The 12459-nt window shown below is 40.0% G+C and overlaps 2 protein-coding genes across 12 annotated transcripts in view; both read right to left on the reverse strand.

The window, feature by feature from the left end:
• Nucleotides 1–234: 234 nt before the first annotated feature.
• Nucleotides 235–3614, reverse strand: ndufa13 (NADH:ubiquinone oxidoreductase subunit A13). The gene is made up of 5 exons (XM_023402898.2): nt 3459–3614; nt 1689–1767; nt 1509–1580; nt 1353–1422; nt 235–478 (listed from the first exon to the last, which is right to left on the reverse strand). Exons 1-5 carry the CDS (start codon nt 3550–3552, stop codon nt 359–361), a joined length of 435 nt encoding a protein of 144 aa, XP_023258666.1. The 5' UTR covers nt 3553–3614; the 3' UTR covers nt 235–358.
• A 1013-nt stretch (nt 3615–4627) lies between these two features.
• Nucleotides 4628–12459, reverse strand: part of LOC111652605 (transcriptional repressor p66-alpha) — a 20656-nt gene continuing 12824 nt past the window's right edge. For 6 of the 11 annotated variants that reach the window (XM_087173095.1, XM_023402916.2, XM_023402919.2 and 3 more), the window contains exons 3-11: nt 10931–11063; nt 10475–10603; nt 10270–10347; nt 10064–10183; nt 9571–9765; nt 7274–7535; nt 6764–7185; nt 6406–6655; nt 4628–5912 (exon numbers count right to left, since the gene is read on the reverse strand). In XM_087173095.1, the coding sequence (XP_087029221.1) occupies nt 5773–5912; nt 6406–6655; nt 6764–7185; nt 7274–7535; nt 9571–9765; nt 10064–10183; nt 10270–10347; nt 10475–10603; nt 10931–11063 (1729 nt within the window). In that variant the 3' untranslated portion in view covers nt 4628–5772. The remainder of the gene's footprint in view (nt 5913–6405; nt 6656–6763; nt 7186–7273; nt 7536–9570; nt 9766–10063; nt 10184–10269; nt 10348–10474; nt 10604–10930; nt 11064–12459) is intronic. The other 5 variants (XM_087173099.1, XM_087173098.1, XM_087173094.1 and 2 more) reach the window with 5 other exon arrangements.

Genomic DNA, 12459 nt, shown 5'->3' on the forward strand with positions numbered 1-12459 from the left:
GCAATAATTTATTGGTGCATCATTTTCTCTGATGCATTTATATGGAAGCAGTGTTTTAATATTGCTGGAGCTTATTTTATCGGCTTCATATACCTCTAGATGATGTGAGTCTGCAATGAAATGGGTTCAAGTATAATGTAGCAAAACTCGAGTACAAAATAGAATGGACGTGAACCTCTATCAGGTAAATGCTGTACACTTCAAACTGAAACAATCACGACAGGTAAACAAGGATGAGGTAAAGAAAAAAAAGTTTAATATTGAACATTTACAAGCTGAATTGAGCGAGGGCTCAGGTCCACACAGTACTGGCTGTGGAAGGTGGCGGAGCTCAGGACACTGTTCATCTCGGTGGTGCTTACACGTACCACAAGAAGCCGAAACGCTTGTGCAAAAGCTCCTCACGGGGCCGGAGGTTGAACAGCTCCTCTGACACAGGGGTGACCCAGCGGTCTGTGTGGAAGACGCTCTCACCGACCTACACAAGTTTATATATAATTAAAAAATAATTCGTTGACAAAAACAGAATATAGTCATAGTCGGAAAATGTTTCATATTCTAAATATTGTTTGGGACATGCTTTTACCAAACACGTTATTTTACAGATTTTCCATCCATTCTTATAGTTGTATGCTAAATCCTGCTTTTCAATATCTGTTGCTCAAAAGTTGAGATGAATTTATGAAAAGTGTTCTATCAGTAAAGCTTTCTATTATTGTCAGTCCTTACATGCATACGTAATGGAAAACTACACTCGATATGTGGGTCAAAAATTAAGATCATTACTAGAATTTGAACATCAGGTGTGTGTGTACACCTCACTGCATGTAACTACCTTAGCTACAGCTAAGTTATGCCAACAATACATCCACAACTACAGTAATGTTAGCTACTTTTAAACTGGGCTAATTATACAAACAGGAACTCTTTCAACAGTAATCAATGTAAATATTATGTAAAGCTCCCAATTTAGTGAAAAATATACATAATGTGAAATGATCTGCGTAAAATGTTACTTGTTTTGATGAAATTGAACAGTTGAACTTTCAGAAAATAACTAATATGGATGAAATTTTAAGTTGAAATGCATGTGCGTCATTTTTGACCCACTAACGTAAAGTTAATTTTTTAAATTGTCACAAACACACTGAAGAATAAAAGAAACAGAAAAACAGAGACGGTTAATCTTTGACTTGTGCATCTAGGGGTCAATGAATATGAAAAGCTGTGATAAATCTATAAACCAACATATATTGAATGTTATGTAATTTAATTTTGATTTTAAGGTACTGAAAAATGAATCGATAAGCAGTGGTCTACGAGAACAAAAAGAGATCATTTCTTTTCTTTACCTTCCAACCTGGAACGTCCTTCATGACAACCGCCTCCTCTTCTAAATTTTCCCTCAGCATTCGTAAGGTCCTGGTCAGAGGGACAATTCAGTTGTTATGTATGTATTACCAGATTATAACTAAATGTGTTTGTTTGTGTTAATTTTTTATTGTCACCTTCGATCTTGCTCTGCCTGCAGGAGGGGCATCATAGCTATCCGGGCTTCCATCTCCTCAATCTGCAGGCGCCTGCGACACATAAACACGTTACATCACCGCCAGTTTTAGCTCGTGTGTAAACATGACTAAGTTTGACTGTGAACAGAGCCTTAAGCACAATTAAAAGAATTTGCCTACCTCCTTTCTCTGTTCCACCTAAATAGCCTCCAGTAACCAAACACCATGATGCCGATGCCAATGCCAAACATACTATATCCTGTTGGTCAAAGAATTCATTAGTCACAATTTAAAACAGCATTATATTCACATTTTACATTTAATTTACTCATTTGGCACAGATGATTTACAGTTGGGTTTGAGTGATATCTCAACCACATTATCAGGTCATTTCAGCATCAGTATCAAGATTATCCCAGTTTTACCTCTACATTACTGATGTTACCATTGTATGTTTGTTTGGACATGCGTCAGAGCTAATGAAAGACACAAAATAATAGTAAGCTCCTTAACATGTGGTTTCACCATCTGTTTTCTTTGATGTTACAATAATGGAATAAATGAATCTGTAGTAGACCGCTTATAAGATCTGTGGCTTCCGCTCATGTAAGGCAACTATATCTAGCAAACCATCTGCTGCAGCTGCTGTATGTTACAATGGTAGCATCTAGACTTTAAGGCAGTCAATTTAAAATTTTTGGGAAAGCTATTTGATATTTGTCAGAACACTTCTTGATATCGCCACCAGTGTATCAAATAGCTGCAGAAGTTCAGACCTACATATCTAGGCACACATCAGTGATGCCAAATGTAGCAAAACAGCAGCTTCTACATTTGCAGAGGTGATATGATGATACTCTGAGCAGAATGACCCCTGTACTCTCCCCATTTCTTAGTAGAAAAATATTCCGATCTGAAAAACTAATTTTTGTGGTGTATTTGTAAAACCTAAAACACAGGCGATGCAAGTGGCAAAACTGCAGAAGTTACTAACTCACTTGCATGTGCAGCTGTAAACGGTTGCACGTCCACTCTAACAGTTGGACAGCATCTGCACATGTGACTGCTAACACTGTGACTCTTTTCACAATGGTTGAGCCTCGTTTCAGGTGCTTCTCATCAATGACACTGAGTGTTGGTCAAATGAAGTGATCTGGAGATGTTCCATTCAACGTTCTGGTAATGTGATAGAGACATGCAATTATTTTTTTTAATGACTGAGGAAATCATGTATTGTTTTCTGCCGTGTGGTTTTGTTGGAAATAATTGCTTATTTGCATATTTATCTGTCTTGTGGTGTATTCTGACAGTGTATCCAATGCGTTGATGGCAATAGCTAGATAAATATGTGACCTTATACAGACAGTGTCCCAATTGTTTTGCTAATAACAAAAGAAACTGTCGCACTTGTCAATATTTCGGCTTTTTTGGTCCCTTTTTAAGCCTAATGTAATCACAAGTATCACAAATTTCGGTGAAACACCAGGCAAAATGTTTAATTCATTTATCTTTTGGCTTTCACACAGCATCTGAGCTGTCCATGCTTAACTACAGGTTTTGGAAAAGCAGCATTAAATAAACTCAAGAGTTTATTTCCATTTACAACAATGTAATAATTTTATTGAACTGAACCTGCAATGAACCAAGAGCCAGTGTTAGCTGGTTAGCGTGTTGCTATGATCACCGTCAATAACAAACGTTGTTTAGACACTAAAACATTTTGCAGACTGTGATATTATATTGTTGGAAGAGACAAGCGTCAATTTAAGAGCCACCAAGAGGTTAAAGATCCTAATTATAGCAGATTAACTCCTGTTTCTACCCAACCGGCGCTTAACCGTTAGCATTAGCCGCTGCTGAATAAGTAGCAAACGTCACATAGCCTGTACGTTTATAAAAACTCATTTATGGACGTGTATATTTAGCTAACTAAATATGTGGTGCATGTACCCGAAAGTCCTCGTTTCGGTAGATTTCTCTTGTAATCAAACGTAGCATAGCCTCCCGGAGGAGGCATGTCCTGCTTCACCTTGGACCCCGCCATCTTCCTCCAGCCTTCACCAAAACACGCTGCTGACGTTACCGACACAACTCTTCTTCGCTCATGCGGAAAAGCTGCAGCACCGCTCTACCGCCCCTACCGGTCAATATGAAAACTCCATATTCTAATAACCATAGCAGCTGTTTTAGTATATCTTAGTCACATTACAAATGTAATATTTAAAGATACTTTAACTACTTGTGTAAAACTGTACAGAAGCAAAACTGTGCTTCACGTATCAAAAATAAAAATAGTCATTATGCAGCAAAATGCCCCTATTGTTATATTATTTTATTTTACACTATTATTGGTGATGCATAATCATGTAGCATTAATGTTACCTCGATAGAATTAGGTGCAGTTCTTTTAAACCACTTTAAATACTGTTGCACAGTTAAACCTTTATTACTGCAGCATATTTATTGTGATGATTATGTCTGTTATACTTAAAAATCTTAACCCACAAAGTAACTAGCAAGTATCTGAGTAAAGGAGTGAAATAAATGTAGTGAAGTGGTACAAATGAAGTACAACAGTTTCCATTTCTCTCAAATGTCGACAAATAGAAGCATAAAGTAACAGAATATGGAAACACTGAATTAAAGTACATCAACAATCTATTTAAGTGCTGTGACTGTGACGATGTTGTCACAGGCAGCTGTCACAGGTTGTTATGGCAGGTATTTGTAGACTATGTTAATGTGTTACTCTTTCCTAATAATCTCCCCAAACGTGTCTTTCCTGTTTCCATCTCACTTTCCAGCTGCTACTTTGTTTCCACAACAGCCTTTTTATTTCATCTATGCCCACTGAAATGTACATGGCCTCCTTCTGACTCATTGCTTGTTTTCCCTTTTTCCCCTTTGATTTGCAACATACCTAATTGAGGTGTTTCTTGTCCTCTAAGTATATTGATCTGATGACCTCCTTGAGAGATCACTTCACTAGTTTACTTGATTCAACAGTCCATGCCATGATCATATGAGAAAGTTGGAGTACTTGAATTGTCACCCCCGTGAGTTTTGTTTCCAGATGAAATGTTTGCGTTATATTATCAAAACATGAATGAAAACAAGTGTTTAAAATTTATATTTTTTATTATTTCTTTAGGAGCTAAGAAAAAAGTAAACCAAATAAATTTTAACATAAGTTTGTACAATGCAATTAAAATCAGGAAGCAGAGAAATTATGTAATATGGTGAGAGGTACAAGATAAAAATGGTATTCCAGGGTCTTGGTAACTGGAAGATGTTCCCTTTAACAACTGATTCAGGGCTATGTATATGCCGGATATTGTATGGATTGTGGTTGTATAAATCGGAGGCAAGATCTCTGGCTCCAGTGTGGCAAATTCAGCTCCTTCAGAGTTTGCATTATCTCAGCGATGACATAACACTCAAAATAATCTTACAATGTTGACATTAATATAAAATAAGCAAATTACAAATGGTAATTACAGATGACTTAAGCAATGACACCATGCTTCTTCAGCTAAGGTGCAAAATGAACAGAGGGGTTAAGGGTAGGCATGCTGTTAAACAGGAAAAAAAAAATACAAAGCTAGAATAAACTCTTCATTTGTGGAAACCACAATAAACTGAGTGATTTTTAACATCAGTCAAAAAAAACAAAAAAACAAAATAACTTACTGTAAATACAAAATATTCAAAAATTCAAACCTTTAACTACAGGGGTGATGTATTGAAAATTTTACAACTCAGTTATTTTGTTTTTCCTTATGATAAATGTATTGTATGTATGACAAATGTATGACTATAACCATTCAAGTGTCAAAAGGTTGGGTCACTTTGACCCACATCATGGCAGAAAGGGCTTACAAGCCCAGAACAGAGCACTCATTTTTATCAAAGTACTCACTGCTGACATAACCTCTTACTGCACCATTATTTATCCACCCAGTCTGGAGGACAAAAGTACCCAGGGGGGAAGCCCTTCAAGTATTTGTTTGTTTGTCTTTTTCTTTGCTTCAATCAAATCAAAATTGTTTCTGCACAATTACCAAAAGAACAGTGAACCTCAAAATAAACAACAGAAAATAAGAAAACTAAAATAACAATCATAGATAGGTAAGGAAGGAACGTTTTTTTTTTTTACTTTGAGAGATTGTATTTGCTTAACAGTCCTCCAGGGGGTGCTGTTGACTTTATTATTGGAGCAGAGGGACTTTGACAAAAACTAATGGTGAATAGAAGAGTATTTAATTTATTTCCATGTGTTTGCAGTCTGCGAGATCGATGAGCGAGAGGGGATCATGTCCAGCAGGTACTCCCTCTGACGGGCATCCACGGCGGCTGGTGTCTTGTGACCTGTCAGGCTGGGGTTCACATAGGCCATAGTCACTCCTGTGAACATGCAACAGAGCAGCAGGTGAGGGTGTGGAGCAAGTCTCATGCTGTTCGTTTAATACTTTTAGAGTTGAACAAGAAAAAAAAATGTGTAACACCTGAATATTTAGCCACCCATATTCCCACAACACACAGAAAGACAAAGGAAAAATGACAGCATTTCTACTCTAAGGTACAGTAGTGACACCCAGGAAAAAAATAATCCACCAAACTGAGGGACTATAGGAAGATGGAGATCATTTGCAGATGTGGAACTGGAGAGTGGGATTGCCTTGTCCGAAAACATCTCCTCCTCTGCCTGTTTCTTAACTGTACTTTATTTTTCTCTAATGTGTGTGATTATTCTACATAAATGAACCTTGTTAATGATTCCTTAACACTAGAAAATTTTGAATTTAGGATGTGTAAGGATTGCTTTTGGACCAGACAGGAATTTGAAAGAGAGTAGATGTCAGGCGTCAGAGTTGGGCTGGTATTAATGTGAGTCTACCTGTGTTGCTGTTGCTCTGCTTCTTCCATGCAGTGGATGAGGCACTACCTCCGCTGATATTCCTGCCGCCGACGATTCCACTGCTGCTCACCTTTGAACTCTGGACAGAGCGGTGAGAAACATGGGCGTGCTTACCTGGCCGGCTGACCAAAGCTGCGGCCGCCACTGCACTCTGCAGCTGGGAGGGGGAGGAGAAGGAATGGGGGACACCCCTCACCCCCACTGATGAGACACCATGGGACAGCTGGCCCTGGGTGGAGTGGAGTGGAGTGGAGTTTAGAGACACACAGAGGGGTTTTGTCTTACAGTGGCACTGCTTGCACAAGTATTACTCTTAAATAGAAAAACTGATTCCAACCTGCTTGATGGAGTGGTGGTGAAGGATGTTGCCTCCTCGGCTGGCCTGGTGGTGGTGGAGGGAGGACGCTCTGGCCTGAGCCTGCTTCAGCTGCTGAGACACCAGCTGTTCTGCCTTCATCGATGAAGAGGCAGATAAAGAGGATGAGGAGCTACTGTGGGAGACTGGTGAGGACGCCTGCTGAATGATTCGCTGCTCTATTTCCTGCTCTTGTTGCAGTGCTTTGACAAACGCAGCTTTCAGCCTACTGGTATGCTCAGCTTTCAGAGCCTTTTTCTGATTGGATGACATGCAGTCTTCACAGAGCACTGCTCCCCCTTTAGTCTTGTCTTGCCTCCAGCGGCAGGTGAAGTCAGTGTTGCACTGAGTGCAGATGAAAGGGTCTCTGACAGTGGGCTTTGACAGTGATACCCCTGTCTTTCCTGTATGGAGACAGATGTCAATAGACTGATTAACTGGCCAATCATTTCATTTCTACATTTCCCTCATTAAAACATAAAACCAACTCACCTCTTTGGATGGTATCCAGCAGATTCTGTACCACTTCTTCCAGTCCCACCAGGTAGATGAACTCATTATTGGCTGCCGAGGGCAGGAAGTTGAACTCTGGAGCAGGTGGTTTGGGTGGGGGGATCTCCAGCAGGGTCTTCTCCAGTTGTTTTCGCAGGGCAAGTTTAGCTGCAGCTTGGCGACTGGCTGGAGAGTCATTCATGTTAACCACAGACACACCGCTGCTTCCAGAGGAGGAGCCCTTCAAACTAGATGGCGAGGCCTTTGAAAACAGGAAGAAACCAGACAGGTTTAAACATCCAGTCAACTGTTTGAGCACTACAGAAATGAACAAAGTCCTCTTGGTGTTATTAACTGTTGATTAATTATAAGGTGTTTAATGATCAAAGAAAAAGTGCATTCAATTCTTACTGCTACACACAAGTATAAAATTCAGTGGTTAGTGGTTACTATATGATTATTATAGCTTATATTCATATCTAAGGATAACTTTGCTTTATTTTCATTCAGGAGTGTGTTTCAGCATCCAGATGTGGTAAATCATAGGTTCTACAAGTAAAACCGGTAACGAAAGGCTAGTCTTTTTATGATTTAACTAAAGCACACACATGCTGCCGTGCCAGTCAAAAGCTAGAAGTCAAACCTGAAATCACAAATGTAACTTGTTAAATGATTTCACACAACCTAATGTTACCTCCACTTTTTGCCCAGTAGGTCTCTGAAACCAGCTGCTTATGGGTATTATATAGATATTGAAGTTTAAGTCAGAGGTGGACGTTAGTTAAAACAAGCAGAAAGCTGTTTATCGTTTTTATGTCCCCAGGTCAACATTTAACTTAACACAAGTTAACATCATAAACTATTAGACACGCAATTGTTTTTTAACAAAGTGTTTACCTTGAGTTTCTTCTGTACTAGCTAGATACTAAAATGTAAGTTCTTGGTTGGTTTGTCTCTGATAAATTGAGTTTTACAACAGTTAGTTCCCGACCAAGTAATTTGATCAGAAGATAAGCATTGCTGTGCTGACTTTTCACTACATGTATCAGTACGCTTCACAGGTGTTCTATTAACTCTTAATTAGCATTAGATTAACGGTCGTTATCTGTCTTAGATTTTAACAAACTTTGAAAAGATGAATATATTTCCAGAAATAACATTTGAATTAAATGATGTATGGTCGTCAGAAGAAGATGAAGTGAAGAAGCCTGGATGCTTCAGCGCACTCCTGAGGTATCGTGTAGACAAAGGAGCAAGCTAGTGTGCACTGTGCAGGTCAGGGAAACATGTTGTTTATCAACAGTCCAGTTGTGGAACAATTTGTGTTGGCGTTGCCAAATAAGTGATAAAATAAACAAACATATCAAATCTGTTGTAATTTTCTGCCTATGACCGAATCACAGCCGTGCTGATAATCAGTACATCACTCCCTCTCGTGTGATATTGCTTAATTAACGGTAACTAACGGTTCAGCTGGCAGTCTCGCTGGCTGCATATGTCGTGCTAGAAGGTATGCTACTTGCTGAATGTTAACAAAATAATGCTAATTTTATCATCAGGTAAAATTACCTTTACTGTCCAGAGCAGCTGTAGATGCACATTTGATTTTAAACAAGGAACAGCGCACCTGAACAGAGGGACGAACCTTTGTGCATCTAAGTGCCCGCTGACCTTTCCTCTAAAGTCGTTACAAGGGTAAAAGAGCCAGAGTTTTCTTTATGTTGACACACATTTTTTCAGAGATTAAGTTAAGATCTAGCTAATCGTGATGATGGAAATTGCTAAGTGGTTGTATTCTCCTAATTCAACAGGTGACCTTGCTGCATCAACTGCACAGAATGCCACTGGAGCTGACTGAGATTTTGCAACATCTGCTGCGCCTCCCATTGGTGGTTTGATGGGCAGGTAAGTAGGTTTTCTTATGAATCACTTGAAACGGTTAGTATAAGAGTAAGATCTGTGTTTAACCAGAAACCCCTGTTAACATCGCTCTGTTCAAAGCCACCAGATTCCACTGACAACAACTGCAACTTTATCTAAAAGAACACAAGAGATTCTGTTCAACCGCTGCCTCAATGGGCAAGTTTGTTTGGTGTTATTGTGTGGTACTTCTACTTCAGTAAAGCTCATATGTCATTCTGCACAGTGAAGCTCAAACATCAAAGTGAGGTAACAATAGGAAGAGTGGATGGGGACCTGTGAAGTATATTATAGTATTTCTTCCATCCTGGATGGTAAACCACATGTGCATATTCCCTCCTCTTTATTCAACTTGGAAACACCTGTGAGGTACTGACCAGCATGTTAGCACTACTGCCGACTCTGATGAGGCCTGGCTGAACCATGCCTCTCTGGCCCTGAGCTGTGGGGGCTGAGGTCCTGGGGCCCAACAGCAGAGGAGGGGGTCCTGAGCCTGTGCCTCCAGAGGCCGCCAATTGCTGCTGCTGCTGCTGGCGGAGAGCCTGGATCTGCTGTGGAGATACAGAGATGGGCTAACCAGGACAATGAGAGGGACGACACGGGGGACGTCACAGACAAAGGTAGTGGAGGACAAGGAAGGGACATCAAAGGCACCAAACCAAAGGGCACACATAAAGAGAGAGAGGCGCACAGAGAGATCATAAGTCCTAAGTTTAAATGTAATTATTTCCCAGCAGTTTGTCTTGGAGAGTGAAAAACAGCAGTAAGACTGAATACCTCAGGCTATCAAAGATGAGATTTAAATATAAAATATGGGATTTTCATATTTTAGCATGCTAATAATAGTCCTAACATTTCCCCGTGACTCACCTGTGCCCCTCTGACCAGAGGCGGCATGATGATCTGGGAGCCATGTTTGGATGACACCTGCTGCCCTCCTCTCACCAGTGGTGGAGGGATGACTGTGCCTGAACTCCTGCCTGTCAAAATCTGGTCAGAGAAAACCACCATCAGAAACAGTATGAACTACAGTATAAGGGGGCTTCACATTGACATACACATGTTAGAGCACTAACCTGCTGAGAGCCTTTATTGCTTGCAATTGTTCCCCGAATTAGAGGAGGAGGAGCAGAGGAGCCAGACAGAGCTGAGGGCTGAAAAGAATAAAAAGAAAAAAATAAATATATATATATATTTAACTACCAACAAAAAGCTTAAAGTGTGGGGCTGAGTTGTGACGATGTGTGACTCTTTGTGTGACCTTGTGCTGCTGTTGTTTACCTTCTGGAGGGTGTCCCTCTGTATCTGGCTCTGTCGGAGTTTCTTCAGCAGAACCAGCTTGGCCTCCTCCAGTCTCAGCTCCTCCTTCAGCTGCTTAATGATGCGCTCCCTTTCCGCTGGGCTGCTCTTCTACACTCAACAGATCATAACATCACTTACACCATGCACTTTCCAAAAGACAAAAAACACTTTCCAGGTCCTGAAATGTGACATGTCATGCATCCTGTGGGACGTTTTTCAGCCGTTCTGACTTTAAGCATCAGCGAAATGTGACTACAGTGTAAATAAAATCTTTGAGGTTACACTAGAGCTTAGAAAATGACTTTTTCACACCTAGTCCGACCTTCCTGCGTCCATAATTACAATTCTGGAAAAGCCAAAGTCTCAGTTACAATTTAAACTTAATCTAAGGATCCATCTCAGCATGACTTGTAGCTTTGTGTTTCTTGGTCTCACCATAAGCAGGTCCGTGTCCAGCTCCTTAAAGTGGCTGAGGCCATTCATGGGTGGACTTGGGGAATCATTATCTGACAAGATGATCACATCATCATCTTCAGGGGACGGAGGGCGCTTCTCCCTTTTTATACTGCTGGACATGAGAACAATGATTTTTTCAGTATTTTATAAATCAAGCAATAATACTGTACATCATGAACACAAAACAGGAGTATATCAAAATCATTATGCAAATAAAATGTTAGCATGTAAAAGAAAATTAGAATAGTTTAATCCATTTTAACACTTTGATATTCACTTTTCCACTTTTATTTCCCTTTAAGTAGATTTAAGGTTGGTTATCTTATTCCACACTCTTTTTCAGTATCACAAATATTGTGTATCAGCTTGTTCCAGCTCTTTACTGAAGCTTTATGATTTGAAATATTCAAATCCTATACTCCATGTTTTCATGGCTGCACCACATCAAATTAAGATATTCAAGGTGCTTTGTGCATTATTTTATACACATTCCCCCAAAATTCAGACATATTTGATATTTGAAAAGCTTGGGATCTCTACTCGAATTTAAAAAAAAAATGTATTTCAGTGTTTAGCTGGACAGCATGAATTGCCACTGACTGATCCAGTGGGGAACATTTTAAGGCTTTAAGGCTGTGGCAAGATGAAGAAGTACACCTCAACTGGCTCAAATATCAGAATCCATCATTAACGCATGTATTCACCGAGGTCTGCTCCTCAACCTCAATCATAATTTATGACCGTGGGTTGATTCACTTCACTAAAATCTAGCAAGTCCAGACATATCTTCACAAAGCATCTCTTCATGTTGATTCTATTCCAACAGCAGAACAGTCTTAAATGGCAAGGAGGGGCAAGGTGGGAGTTAAAGCTCCACTAAAGGTCTTTAAATCACAATGAAAAGGTTGTTCGAGAGCACAAACTGTTGAAACAGGATATTGTGGCAGGAAATAATATAAATCTGAGGCATAGAGGGCTAACTACATACAAAGCATGCTAAGGAAAGTGTGAATCTTGGAGGCAGTTTGGATCAACCATCACCTCTGTCTGCAAAATCACACATTTTACACTTAACTCCTCTCAACACATACTGTAAAGCCTCTACTGCAAAGTGACTAGTTCAACTGCAGGCCAATATATGAAAGCAGATGACCTAAATTCTTTGACTAGTGACACTCGCAAACTGAAGAACATGAGTAATGTCCCCATAAAAAACAAGGATGGCCTTGTGATTACACAGATTATGCATTTCTATGAGGCATAAGAAGTCGCTAAAGTCAACGCATGACAATGTGAGGCCTGTCTCTCCTAGCCGTCCTTGTGTGTGTGTGTGTGTGTGTGTGTGTGTGTGTGTGTGTGTGTGTGTGTGTGTGTATTAGTCTCTCCTCAGGGCTTAGCGCCATCATCACTTCCTGTGGATTAATCACTACTCTTCCAAAGAAGTCACATGACCTCAAAGTCATCATCACGTGACACACTCACTTTTCCTCCCCCCCCACCCCCCCCCC

Source organism: Seriola lalandi, unplaced genomic scaffold, assembly GCF_002814215.2.
Source record: "Seriola lalandi dorsalis isolate HSWRI2012SDOR001 ecotype SW California unplaced genomic scaffold, Sedor1 jcf7180002054043, whole genome shotgun sequence".
In the NCBI taxonomy this organism is placed as follows: domain Eukaryota; kingdom Metazoa; phylum Chordata; class Actinopteri; order Carangiformes; family Carangidae; genus Seriola; species Seriola lalandi.